We start from the raw sequence: 12,853 nt of genomic DNA, 5'->3' as shown, positions 1-12,853 counted from the left end.
ATAAAGTCAAGCTCAAGTAATTCACAATCCACTACTGGTTAAAAGAAATACTATTCAATGTATTTTTCTTTACTGATTTCTAACATAATTCATAAAACATCTACTAAAAACTGTCTAACTTTTGTACAAGACATGGATAATCCTGAGGTTACTGATAAAGAGAATGATTACAGCTGTTTTAAGATTATCAATAACTTTGTTCAATAAAGAAAATAAATCAACATACCAGTGAGAGCCAACTGCTCTGATGGATGAAATTTTATAGAATTTACTGCAAAACAAAAATATTATACACACAGGTTTAAAATAAAACATCATCAATATCTATTATATATGCTACAGCACATATTGCAAAGTTAAATTTAAAAACTAAAGGAACTATGATAGTTTAATGTTAGATCTTCCCATTCAGTTAAACTGTGGATAAATGTGTACGTTACAGAGAACCGAGATACAATACCCACATCAGCTAGCAAACAAACTGCTGAAGCACAGGACATAAGGAAAAAGAATAATAATAACCCATTTCTTTTTATCCATAGGTAAGGCATCTAAAGTTAAAGATAATATGCAAAGTCTAGTGGCCACAGTACTGACCACTCAGGTGCCCCTAGGCTCTCAGAACCCCACTGTCCAGTCACCCAGGGAAGCCAGCCCTCACACTCACACCGGAAAGGACATGTGGGGCCCACACATGAAATGTACGAAAATATTATTCTTCAACAAGTTCTCTCTTTCAGTGAGATTCAGTTGGCTACACCATTAGAATAATATTTTTCTAGGGCACTGAAAAATGCTCAAAGATGCTTTTTTATTGTTTAGACGACAGGCAACTTTGGGACGAGCTGGAAAAACAATGAACTGTATGCCTAGATCATCACCACACTCCTGATAAATAGTATAAACGTTCCCCATTTCAGTAAGACCCTCCCCTGGAGAGAAGAATGTGGAGCAGCCAGAACTCGCCTGCACTGCTGGTGGAATGGAAGCAAAGGGTGGAAACACACACTCGGGAACTGTTTGGGGCTGTGTGCTCGTGTGCTCACGATGACCACCATGACCTGGCCCACATGGATACGCGCACCACACAGAATGACCACCCATGCGAGCAGCCTGGGCCCCATGGGCAGCACTCAACAGAAGCTCAATGGATGCCAGGCCCCTCCTGCCCTCACCTTCACCTCCTCACTCCAGCAGGAGACAGGCTCACTTTCTTGACAAGTCGGTAGCTGTGGACACCTCTAACTCTATAAGCGAAAGGCAGATGCAATCTAGAAGTTTGTCTACAAGGGTTCAGGAGGTGCGATGACTGGTTAGGGGCAATGTACCCGGAGTCCACCTGACAGAACACTAGAGATGATGCATTCGAGATGGAAGGACCCCACGAAGGGAGTAGGACAAGACTGGGTGAAATTCAGTCAGAACATGTGAAGACGCAGGGTACACAGAAAAGGCAGGGAAGAACTGCTAACAGCAGGTAAGGGCCCGGGATACACAGGGGCCTGCACTGGGCCCGGACACAGGAAAGTGAATCTCTAGAGTGAATATATAGTTTTTGATAAATAATGCACACATTTCAGTTTCAAACTGTCTATGAGTGCCTTTACGTATAACACTAAATAAAATACAGACAACTCCTATCTGACACTTTAAAGCTCAGCTTTCTCTTTTTGAACCTCACACTTAAAGGCATAGTGTCTGTCTCTCTGTCTATGAAAATATCCCACTGTCCCAACACTGACTCAGCAAACCTCCTGTCTGGAGACCTGTCGATGTTATGGCACTCACCTGACCCCACATGGCCCGTGTATTTGACTAGGCACCTCCCTGTCTCGATACTCCAGAGCAAAGCCGTGTGGTCTGCAAATTGAAACAGACAAGAGGAAGTGAGCCAACATTGACTACATGTTCTTTTTAATAAAAGAGTAAGATAAATATTTTAAAACTGAAAAGTTACATTACTGCTACTGTCTCTTACAACTCTGATTATACTACTCTGTAATTCAACCAATCAATGAAAAAACTTCCAAAAAATGGGAGAAGCCGATGACTTGTCAGAAGTCATTTATGTGCAAGTTGAAAACCAGGATCCTAAGGTCCTGGCTCACTGTTACATTGACAGCACACCACTGGAGACTTAAACACAGAGGCCAGTTACATCCTGGGTTCATTTTTTTTGGTGAAATAAATTAAAATTTTCAGAACTTCATGTGATATTCAAATGCAAATAGCAACCAAATACAGTCCTAAATTATTTGAGATATAATAAATATTCCTCTGGACCTTTCCACTTATGGGCATAACAAAAAGATAAAAAGATTTATTGGAAAATCTGAAAAACAAATGCCAACTACCCAAATGAGATTTCAGAGACAGAAAAGGATCTTTTTATTCTTCTTTATTAGTTGTTATTTCCATAAAAACAATCTGGAGGTACTCATGTATGAACAGAGTTTTAGACAAGAGAAAAAACTTTCTTCATCATTCCATCCAATTTTATATTTTCTATTTTCACTTGAAAAGGCATAATCTAATGAGTAAATTCTCACAGCAGGAAAAGTCATTTCCAACAAGTGAACATCATTTTTAATTTAAGCAATTTTATTCTGAAGCAGTATTAATTAGATAGCTTTCTAAAAATGCCTTACCCTTAGTGAGAACACAGGGGTTCCTCTAATACCCACCCTTTGAATCTCAAAAGCAAACTCAGGGTGGCCACTACCCTAAGCCCCGGGACATTGCCCCTCCTTCAGCAATCACAGAGCACTTCCCTCAGCCACACCTCACAAGTGGGAAAAATATGTGACTTGTAATTGCAAAAGCAGATACATAGTTAGCTATGAATAACAAGAAAGCCAATCAAAAAAATACCTAATATGTCTAAAAGACATTTCACCTTCTGCTGACTCAAATAGTAATTCCTTAACACAGTTGGCATGGAGACAGGTGTGACATCACACCCAGGGGCTGCAGAAGGCCCGACAGGAGCATCAGAACTAGTGCTCTGTCAAGGCTGAGCACTTTGTTTGAACGACTGCTCAGACACATATCTGCTCCCAACACCTGAAGGTCAGTCATTCGCACCAGCTGTTGAGCAGTTGTGCGTGACAAGCAGTGGGGCTAGCTATGGACTCACCAGCAGATGCGGTCCCCAGCACCACAGGCTGTGTTCTCGCCACACTGACATCCCAGATGCCGTCTCTGTGGCCAATATACTCCCTCACAAGCTGGCACACAGCCCTCGATGTGGTGGCCTTGAAGCTGGAGACAATCTAAAATTGTGACAGGAACGAGTATTGTAGATGACTGACTAAGTGAACGTTTTCAATTTAAAAAGGATGTCTTAAAAATGCATAAATCATTGAACAGAATATATTTAAAACATTAAAAGAATATAACGTAAGTGCAAACAGTGGCACTCATCCAGCTGAATATCATAAAGCAGGAACGAAGTCCTTACTAAGGCCCCGGAAGATGCCCCAGTCCCCCACTTCCAATAAGCATGCCCTATGATGAAAAAAAAAAGCCTATTTATGCGTTGCAAGTCAATCCTGCAAAAATCCAAATTATCTCACAAAATTTTCAAATTCTGGAAGGTATACCCTAACCCCTTTAACACTAATTACTTTTATTATTAGGGATTTTTGTTCTTTTGTTTGTTTTTGATAACTGACGCCAATTTCATGTTAACAGAAAAACAAACCAAGATAGGGAAAAATCAAAAGATGTTCGTCTGAACAAGTGAGATTTCTCCAACATTGTTTGTTGAACACGTGCTCGATGAGCACACCACGCCTAGGAGGTGGCGCAGGGCAGCAAGAGCAGCCTGGGCACGAGCAGCGCACAGTGTAATGGGGACAAACCCAAGCACCACACAGGCCACAGGATGGTGCAGCATCGTCTAGTATGACATACACAGCAAACAATTCTCCCTTTACTTGCAACGGAAAGTAGAAAGTACATGAGAATGACACTAATTAAACACAAGAACGCTTCAGAGTTTGGCTTTTAAAATGTTCTCAGATATTAAGAAGGCTTTTCAGTTTTTAAGTAAACCAGAATAATATATCACAAGACTAAAACTGTAAAATCAAGTGAAAAAGAAAATTGGTGGTATTATATAGCTGTTTTAAAACTCTGATTTAGCAAAACCTGGTGACTGAACAAATGCGTGAGGAGATCGCCTCTCACCAGCACTGTAGCCAGGCTCTGTCTGGACTCAGCTTAAGTATACATGGAATTACAAAAGGACCTAGACAACCTCAAACCCATCATCACCTTCTTCTTTTTGAAAGTTCATACCCTAATCAACCATGTGCCACAAAGGGGTTCCACCCAGCAACCCCCATCTGGGGCCAATGCTCAAATCAACAAAGCTATCATCAGTGCCTGAGGCCAACGCTCAGACCAACCAACCAAGCTATCCTCAGCGCCTGCGGCTGATGCTCAAACCAATCGAGCCACAGGCTGCAAGGGAGGAAGAGAGAGAGGAGGAGGAGAGGGAAGGAAAGAGAAGCAGATGGTCGCTTCTCATGTGTGCTCTGACTGGGGATAAAATCCGGGACATCCAAATGTTGGGCCAACACTCTATCCACTGAGCAAACTGGCCAGGGCCTTAAGTAGAAATTTAACAATAACTATTTATGCCTTCAGAGCAGACTCACCATAAACTTAAACTTTCCCTTGGTTTTAGAAAAGGAATGTACATTCATTAAAGTAGGTAATTAATTCACCTTTTGTATCTTCAAAATACTCTGAAGCAAAGATACACATAAATTACCTCAAAATATTACTTCATAATAGTACTCCCTGGTAGATAAACTAATTTCCAAATGAAATCCTTCCAAACGATTAATTCCAAACTTTACGGTCAGAACAATTTAAGAAAAAGCAAAATACATACCGCAACTGTCCTTTTTGCCTTGGACATAGACCTTCATTTCCTAACCATACTTGGAAAATTAGAGGAGGTGAACTAAAATGTAACTATAGCTCCGAACATAATTTTCATTGCTTTATACTCACTTACTAGCTTTCTCTGAATACAGTCTCTATATATCAAGCCAAGTAATAATACAAAATGTTATTTCCTCAGAAAAAGACCTATTTACTAATATATAATGTATTAATCTCAACAAGTATTAATATCTAGGTCTCTATATATTGTGGCCATTTAACAAATCTATAATATTCCTTCTAAAAATTGAATTGTCCTAAACACCAGAAGTTTATTTTTTTCTATCATACATTTTCAATTGAAAAATATGCAACTTAGAGTACACGTCTGCACACCTTAAGTACCACATGGCTAGCCCGCAAGCCAGCGCCTTGCATACCTTGCTGGTAGAGGCCTTGTAAGTGGTCTTCAGCTTCTGAGAAAGCTGGCTGGTACTGTGACTGGCTGCCACGACAGAGAATCGACAATCAGTATAGTCATACCGCCAACAAGCCACAAACTTTCAGAGCGGGGACAGACTGCAGACATTAACGCAACTGTCCATTTCACATGGGAAGATGGTGCAACTGAGAGGGTTTGTGTGTCCACACAGACACGGGGACAACAGCAGGGCTGGAACAGAGGCCCAAGTTTGGGGTGCTTCCTTTTCCCCCCTCTGTGCCCACACCTAAATTATGGATTCAAGTAATGCTGACCACAAATATCAAGTAAACTGTGTCCTGCATTAAATTCCCAGTTTCCTCCCCATGTGATCTGTGAGCACCCTTCATGAGCATCCATCCCCCTTACCTTTAGTTTTCAGCTGACCCTTACTCAGCTCAGCCCCATCGATCACTTGTCCTTCAGCAGCTAAACGCTCATTAAGAGTCTCAATTTCTCTACGCACTGGAAATAAAAATTTTTCAAAAGGGTAAAATATGTACATTTTATGTTTAAATATATTCACCACTTTCAAAGCTGAGCAAATAAAAATATTACATACTGGTATTGTCTAAACAAAGACATAAATGATATTTTATCATTTATCAACAATATCACAGTTTATAAAATTCTCAAAAACCTCAAGACATCATTCCAGAAACAGACATTCCAATGCTCTTCCTACACAGAAAAGACATAATGCTAATAATCAGTTCTTATCAAGCAGAGCTCTTGGATTTCATTTAGTTCCTTTCCCTTGTACTTTATTCTACTATCTATTTGTATTATCTTGACACTGTCCAAAACTCAATGTAATATTTAGTCTAGCTGAGAACACTGAAATCAAGGGGGAAAAAAAACACAGCTATTGTTACATGACACCAGAGTGCCCAGTGAAGATTATATATAAGAAAGATTAAGCCTGACTGGGCGGTGGTGCAGTGGATAGAGCGTCGGACTGGGATGCGGAGGACCCAGGTTCGAGAACCTGAGGTCGCCAACTTGAGCCCAAGGTCGCTGGCTCCAGCAAGGGGTTACTCGGTCTGCTGAAGGCCCACGGTCAAGGCATGTATGGGAGAGCAGTCAATGAACAATTAAGGTGTCGCAATGCACAACGAAAAACTAATGATTGATGCCTCTCATCTCTCCGTTCCTGTCTCTCCCTGTCTATCCCTCTTCTCTGACTCTCTCTCTGTCTCTGTGTAAAAAAAAAAAAAAAAATTAAAAAAAAGAAAGATTAAAACTGAAAGTTAAGAAAAATGAATAGAAGTAGAGGTGTATGGGTACTGTAATGAATGAAGAGGAAGGACATTAGCTATAAAAAACAGAATGAGGCCCTGGCCAGGTAGCTCAGGTTAGAAAATCATCCCAATGCACTATGGTTGCAGGTTCAATCCCCAGTCGGGACACATCCAAGAATCAACTAATGAATGCATAAATAAGTGGAACAACAAACCGATGTTTCTCTTTCTCTACCTTCTTCTCTCTAAAATAAGTAAATAAGAGAATAAGCAGAGATACTGAAGGGAGGAAGAAGTCATGGCTATGCTTTGGACAGATGCTGTTATCCACCCTACACAGATGAGAAAAAAGGTCAGTTGGGGGAATGGACTAATCCAAGGCCACAACCTCCTACAGCCATGCAGCTGGTCCCCACATGACACAGATTCACCCAGCACTAAGGCTATGTACCTGCCACGCTGCCACCCAGGTCTGGATAAGATCTGTTCAGGCTAAAATGAAGCCAAGCATCTGAGTGAAAGTACAAATGAAATCAATTAGAAAGAAGGCCGAGGGCCCTGGTCGGTTGGCTCAGCAGTAGAGCGTCAGCCCGGCATGTGGAAATTCCAGGTTCGATTCCTAGTCGGGTACACTGGAGAAGTGACCATCAGCTTCTCCAACCCTCCCCTATCTCCCTATCTCCCTGTCTCTCTCTTTCTGTCTGTCTGTCTCTCTCTCTCTCTCCTCTCCTCTCCTCCTACAGTCATGGCTCAAATGGTTTGAGCAAAGTTAGCCTCCGGGGCTGAGGATGGCTCCATGGCCTCGCCTCAAACAAATAGCTCAGTTGCTGAGCAACAGAGCAAGCAGTCCAGACAGGTAGAGCATAGCCTGGTAGGGGGATGCCAGGTGGATCCTGGTCTGGACACATGCAGGAGTCTGTCTCTGCCTCCCCACCTCTCAATAATAAAAAAAATTAAAAAAAGAAAGAAAGCCAAGTACAAAAGGTTCTAAACAGACCAGTCTGAGCAATTCTGACTAACGGGCAGCAGAAAGCCACTGAATCTCCAGCTGTAATCCTACAGTATTCCTCCCTTCCTTCCTCTTTTTCTCTCTCTCTTTCTTTTTAATTATCTCCCTGGGAGCAACCAAGACAGACTTTTTAAATTTATTGATTGTAGGCTCACATCAAGGTTGTAGAGACTGGAAGAGGAAGAGAGAAAGACAAAATCATCGATCTGTTCCTGTATGTGTCCTGACCCGTGGGGGGGAGAGGAGGACATGACGACAAACCAGCAACCTCCACGCTTCGGGATGCAGCTCTAACCAACCGAGCTATCCGGTCAGGGCCCTACAGTTTTTCTTGAACAAATTACACAAAATCATAAAGCACAAGGCCTTAGATCACAATGGAAACACAATAATACTTGGGTCCCTACAACTTTAATACTTAAAAAAAGAGTGCTTAAAATTCGATGCAATACACGGTACCTAGTTTTTATTCTATAAAAAGTTGGAATAAAGCCCTGGCCGGTTGGCTCAGCGGTAGAGCGTCAGCCTGGCGTGCGAGGGACCCGGGTTCGATTCCCGGCCAGGGCACATAGGTAAAGCGCCAATTTGCTTCTCCACCCCCCCCCCTCCTTCCTCTCTGTCTCTCTCTTCCCCTCCAGCAGCCAAGGCTCCATTGGAGCAAAGATGGCCCGGGCGCTGGGGATGGCTCCTTGGCCTCTGCCCCAGGCGCTAGAGTGGCTCTGGTTGCAGCAGAGCGACGCCCCGGAGGGGCAGAGCGTTGCCCTTGGTGGGCGTGCCAGGTGGATCCCGGTCAGGCGTATGCGGGAGTCTGTCTGACTGCCTCCCCGTTTCCAACTTCAGAAAAATACAAAAAAAAAAAAAAAAAAGTTGGAATAAGCCCTTAGCTGGATAGCTTGGTTGCTTAGAGCAGTGGTCCCTAAACCCCGGGCCGCGGACCGGTAGCAGTCTGTGGGCCATTTGGTACCGGTCCGCAGAGAAAGAATAAATAACTTACATTATTTCCGTTTTATTTATATTTAAGTCTGAACGATGTTTTATTTTTTTTAAATGACCAGATGCCCTCTGTTACATCTAAGACTCACTCTTGACGCTTGTCTCGGTCACGTGATACATTTATCCGTCCCACCCTAAAGGCCGGTCCGTGAAAATATTTTCTGACATTAAACCGATCCGTGGCCCAAAAAAGGTCGGGGACCATTGGCTTAGAGCAGGGCTCTCAAACTTGCGGCCCGAGGGCCACATGTGGCCCACCGAACAATTTTGTGCGGCCCGCAGACTAATCCACGAAGTTCAAAGTATTTTGGATAAAATTAAGTAAGCCTAGGGGCCTACTTGTATTTTTCATTTCTCTAGCATCTTAGCTAGATATTAGCTTAGTTAACAGCAGTTGTGATGCGAACTACAGTTTCTGGTCATTTTGTGACACTGAGTAAACTGCATGTACGATTGTGCTTGTTGTACTCATTTTTTGTTTTCAACTGCAGTGAGAAAAGTGTTGCGTAACAGTTGCCTTTTGTAGACCTACCCGCCAAACGGCTGTGATCTTGCTCTGCGGCCCACATGCTGAGTTGAGTTTGAGACCCCTGGCTTAGAGCATCGTCCCGATACACAAAGGTTGCTTGCCAGTTTGATCCCCAGTCAGGTCACATACAGAAATAGACTAATGTTTCTGTCTCTCTCTGAGATGAATAAATTAAAATATTTTTAAAAAGTTGGAGTAATTTCTCCCTCTGTAAATTTTCAAGACGAATTTATAAGGAAAATACAATATCAAAATATTACATTTGCCAATAGCAAAGTTTAAACAACACAGGATTACATTCTCTTCACTACTGATCCAACCACACCACTTAGTTCTAGAGTGAAAATATTTAATAATGCAAAAGCTGTTTATTAGTATTCAGTTTTTATAATCAACTTATAAAGCATGAAAGGCCCGATTATGGTTAAAATTTTTATAAATACAAATACTGTAAAATAACAAAAACTGGAAATGGAGCAGTGAGGGATAAAGGACATGTCATCTCCTAACACTTCACAGCAAAGTATGACAACATGTTGCCTAAAGTTGACAGAGTGAAAAACAGAAGTAGATTTAAGTTTTTAAAAATAAACACTAGAAGAACTAAAAGCAAACAATGCAGCAAAATGTTTCCTTTGCAGAAAGGAATGGGTCAACATGTGGGATGATAACAGGTATCTTTCCTTTTTATATTGCTTGATTCTTTAAAGCAGCTATTTTGAAGCGGTGTGCCACAAGAGGCACACTATTGGTGCCACAAGAATTCTTAAAACATGAAATGCCTGATATTTAGTCAGGGGCACTGACCACTTTTCCCCTAGATTGTCAAACTGAAAAATGACAATAGCCAACACAATAGCCGCCTAATGTGAATGAATCAAATTCATACCTATTTTTCTGTCCGACTGGCAAAAAAAATTTTTTTTGTTTTGCCACAGAATTTAGTAATTAGTTTATATGTACCATGAGACAAAAAAAGGTTGAAAATCATTACTTTAACACATTGTGGACCAGTAGTTTTATTGCTAGCTTTACCCAGTGGCCAGGTAAGCTTCTGTTGAACAAGTACAAAAACATTTTACATACATGTTAAAGGCACACTTTAAAATTAAACACCCATTGCATTTTGAAGTTATTTATTACATGTTCTTACAAGCTAATATCTTAAAAGAAAGTCTTTGTATCTTACTTGGCTTTCTGGATTGAGCGCTTGATAAATTCTGAATGAATTGAATAGTCCACAATTAATCAGGTAAAGCAGTACTTTCTCCGTCCATTTATTGTTTTTCTAAGGATACTACATGTTGAAAGATACTGGTCAGCAAGATCAACACCTTGTATATAGTTAAACACTGCACAATGGAAACTGGCTTCTTTATTTCCTCTCCAGTATGCCAATTTGTCTTTTCTGTTTCACAAGAGGAAGCATCATGGATAAGTTCAGTTGAAATAACTCGAACTTCTCTTTTATCCTTCCAAATCAATAAAACATCACCTTTTCTACAGAAGGCTATTTCACCTCTTTTAAGCGTAGATGCTTCTTCATCTTTCAAAAATTTTGCCAAGCCTCGGCCCTGGCTGGTTTGCTCAGTGGTAGAGCCTCAGCCTGGTGTGTGGAAGTTCCAAGTTCGATTCCCAGCAAGGGCACACAGGAGAAGCGCCCATCTGCTTCTCCACCCTTCCCCCTCTCCTTCCTCTCTGTCTCTCTCTTCCCCTCCCGCAGCCAGGGCTCCACTGGAGCAAAGTTGGCTCGGGCACTGAGGATGGCTCCATGGCCTCCTCCTCAGGCACTTGAATGGCTCCATTTGTAATGGAGCAATGCCCCAGACAGCCAGAGCATCGCCCCCTAGTGGGCTTGCCGGGTGGATCCTGGTTGGGCACATGTGGGAGTCTGTCTCCCAGCTTCTCACTTCAGAAAAAAAAAAAATTAAAAAAATTTTGGCAAGCCTCTATTTGTTCGAATTGTTCCACAAACTCTTTGTTTTATGTAGTACCAAGGTTTCTGCAATTGAAACACTATTGTAATAGTTATCTTGGTATATGTGATGCCCCAATTCCAGATACAGCAGAAATAGTGACAGGTTAGCAGGGGTCTCAAACTCGCGGCCCGCGAGCCGCATGTGGCCCGCCGAACAATTTTGTGCGGCAGGCCGCGAGTTTGAGACCCTTGGGTTAGAGTCATTCATTTCCTTCACCTGCGTGAATTTCCATATTGCAAATGCAGTCTTGCTCCCACGTCATTCTTATAGGTAAACCATATTTAATCATTTTAGCTGGGTTGTAAGTTTGAAATAGAAGATGTCCCCTTCAGGGAATCATGCCTTCATCTAATGATAATTCTCACATAGGTTTATATATTGTTTGAAATTTACTAATAAAGAGGTCAAATACAGACTGAATTTTAAATAGCCTGGGTGATTTTGTCATGTTTGCATTGTCATTGAAATGTCAGTATGTTTAGATTTGTTCAAAAGCGATTTTGACTCAGTATCTAGGAAATACTGGAACAGCTAGAACTGGATTTGTAGACCAATATTCTTTCCAAGTATCCTTTCGAGTACGCCCCATTAGCACTATTTAAGTCCTAATAATTTTTTAATATCTGTTGGCCTAACAGACCACTTTATTGTTTTTGAAATTTTGTGCATTCCCAAATCTTGGTTATAATATATATTCGATTGATGAGAAAATAGTCCCAACAGAGTATTGTCAAAAATCAAGTTGGTGACTTCAGTGATGTTCTTAGAATCAAGACAGTATAACTGTAACCCCAAAATTATCTTCAAATTTTTCCAAATTAGGCTGAAGGTCCTCTTTTGAACAATCATTATCTCAGCAACAAGACACAAATTACACTTAAAATCATGTGTGAAATAGTTCACATTTTCAGGTTCGGAATCACTTGAAATTACTAATTTTCACCTTTTTCAAGAAATAACTATATCACTGCCACTGTTTAAGCTTTCATCAGTTTCACTTGGAATATCTGATAAATCGTTGGCAAATTATCTAGAATTTTATCATGTTCTTCATCACTATCCATGGTTATTGAGCACTTTAAAAATATCAAATTGCGGCCCTGGCCAGTTGGCTCAGTGGTAGAGCCTCGGCCCAAACTGTGGAAGTCCTGGGTTCAATTCCCAGCCAGGGCACACAGAGAAACACCCATCTGCTTCTCCACTCTTCCCCTTCTCCTTTCTCAGTATCTCTCTCTTCCTGTCCCGCAGCCAAAGCTCCACTGGAGCAAAGTTGGCCCAGGTGCTGAGGATGGCCTCTGCCTCAGGCACTAGAATGGCTCCTGCCATAACAGAGCAACGCCCCAGATGGGCAGAGCATCGCCCCCTGGTGGGCATGCCGGGTGGATCCCGGTCGGGTGTGTGTGAGAGTCCATCTCACTGCTTCCTTGCTTCTCACTTCAGAAAAATACAAAAGTGTATATATATATATATTTATATATATATATATATATATATATATCAAGTTAATATAAAAAGGTTATTTTTATTATTAATGACAAGAAACTAATCACTTTTCATTCCTTTTGTAATTTAACTTCAGCGAATGCATTTTCTGTTACAATGTTTCCCTCTAAATGATTCAATGAAAAGCGTAGAATTCTCATGACTGGCCACAAGCCTTAGAACAGAACACACCAGAATTCTCGTGATCCATCTACAATGTGTTGAAGGAAATGAAGGTATTGT

The 12,853-nt window shown here is 41.4% G+C and overlaps 2 protein-coding genes and 1 non-coding gene across 6 annotated transcripts in view; 2 read left to right on the top strand and 1 right to left on the bottom strand.

Annotated features, from left to right (window-relative positions):
* The window catches only part of LARP4B (La ribonucleoprotein 4B), a 400,705-nt gene that overhangs the window by 104,740 nt on the left and 283,112 nt on the right, over window positions 1-12,853 (top strand). The gene's annotated exons all lie outside the window — the stretch shown is intronic.
* The window catches only part of WDR37 (WD repeat domain 37), a 71,451-nt gene that overhangs the window by 32,084 nt on the left and 26,514 nt on the right, over window positions 1-12,853 (bottom strand). For all 4 annotated transcript variants that reach the window (XM_066386755.1, XM_066386757.1, XM_066386754.1 and 1 more), the window contains exons 4-8: window positions 5,747-5,842; window positions 5,337-5,401; window positions 3,137-3,272; window positions 1,789-1,860; window positions 227-271 (exon numbers count right to left, since the gene is read on the bottom strand). In XM_066386755.1, the coding sequence (XP_066242852.1) occupies window positions 227-271; window positions 1,789-1,860; window positions 3,137-3,272; window positions 5,337-5,401; window positions 5,747-5,842 (414 nt within the window). The remainder of the gene's footprint in view (window positions 1-226; window positions 272-1,788; window positions 1,861-3,136; window positions 3,273-5,336; window positions 5,402-5,746; window positions 5,843-12,853) is intronic.
* TRNAF-AAA (transfer RNA phenylalanine (anticodon AAA)) lies at window positions 12,226-12,301 on the top strand. The gene has a single exon. It is a non-coding gene; the product is annotated as a tRNA-Phe (tRNA).

This window comes from Saccopteryx leptura, chromosome 5 (assembly GCF_036850995.1).
Source record: "Saccopteryx leptura isolate mSacLep1 chromosome 5, mSacLep1_pri_phased_curated, whole genome shotgun sequence".
NCBI classification, from domain to species: Eukaryota; Metazoa; Chordata; class Mammalia; order Chiroptera; family Emballonuridae; genus Saccopteryx; species Saccopteryx leptura.
Note: the sequence above shows the minus strand (reverse complement) of the source record. Positions and strands in the feature narration are given on the sequence as shown.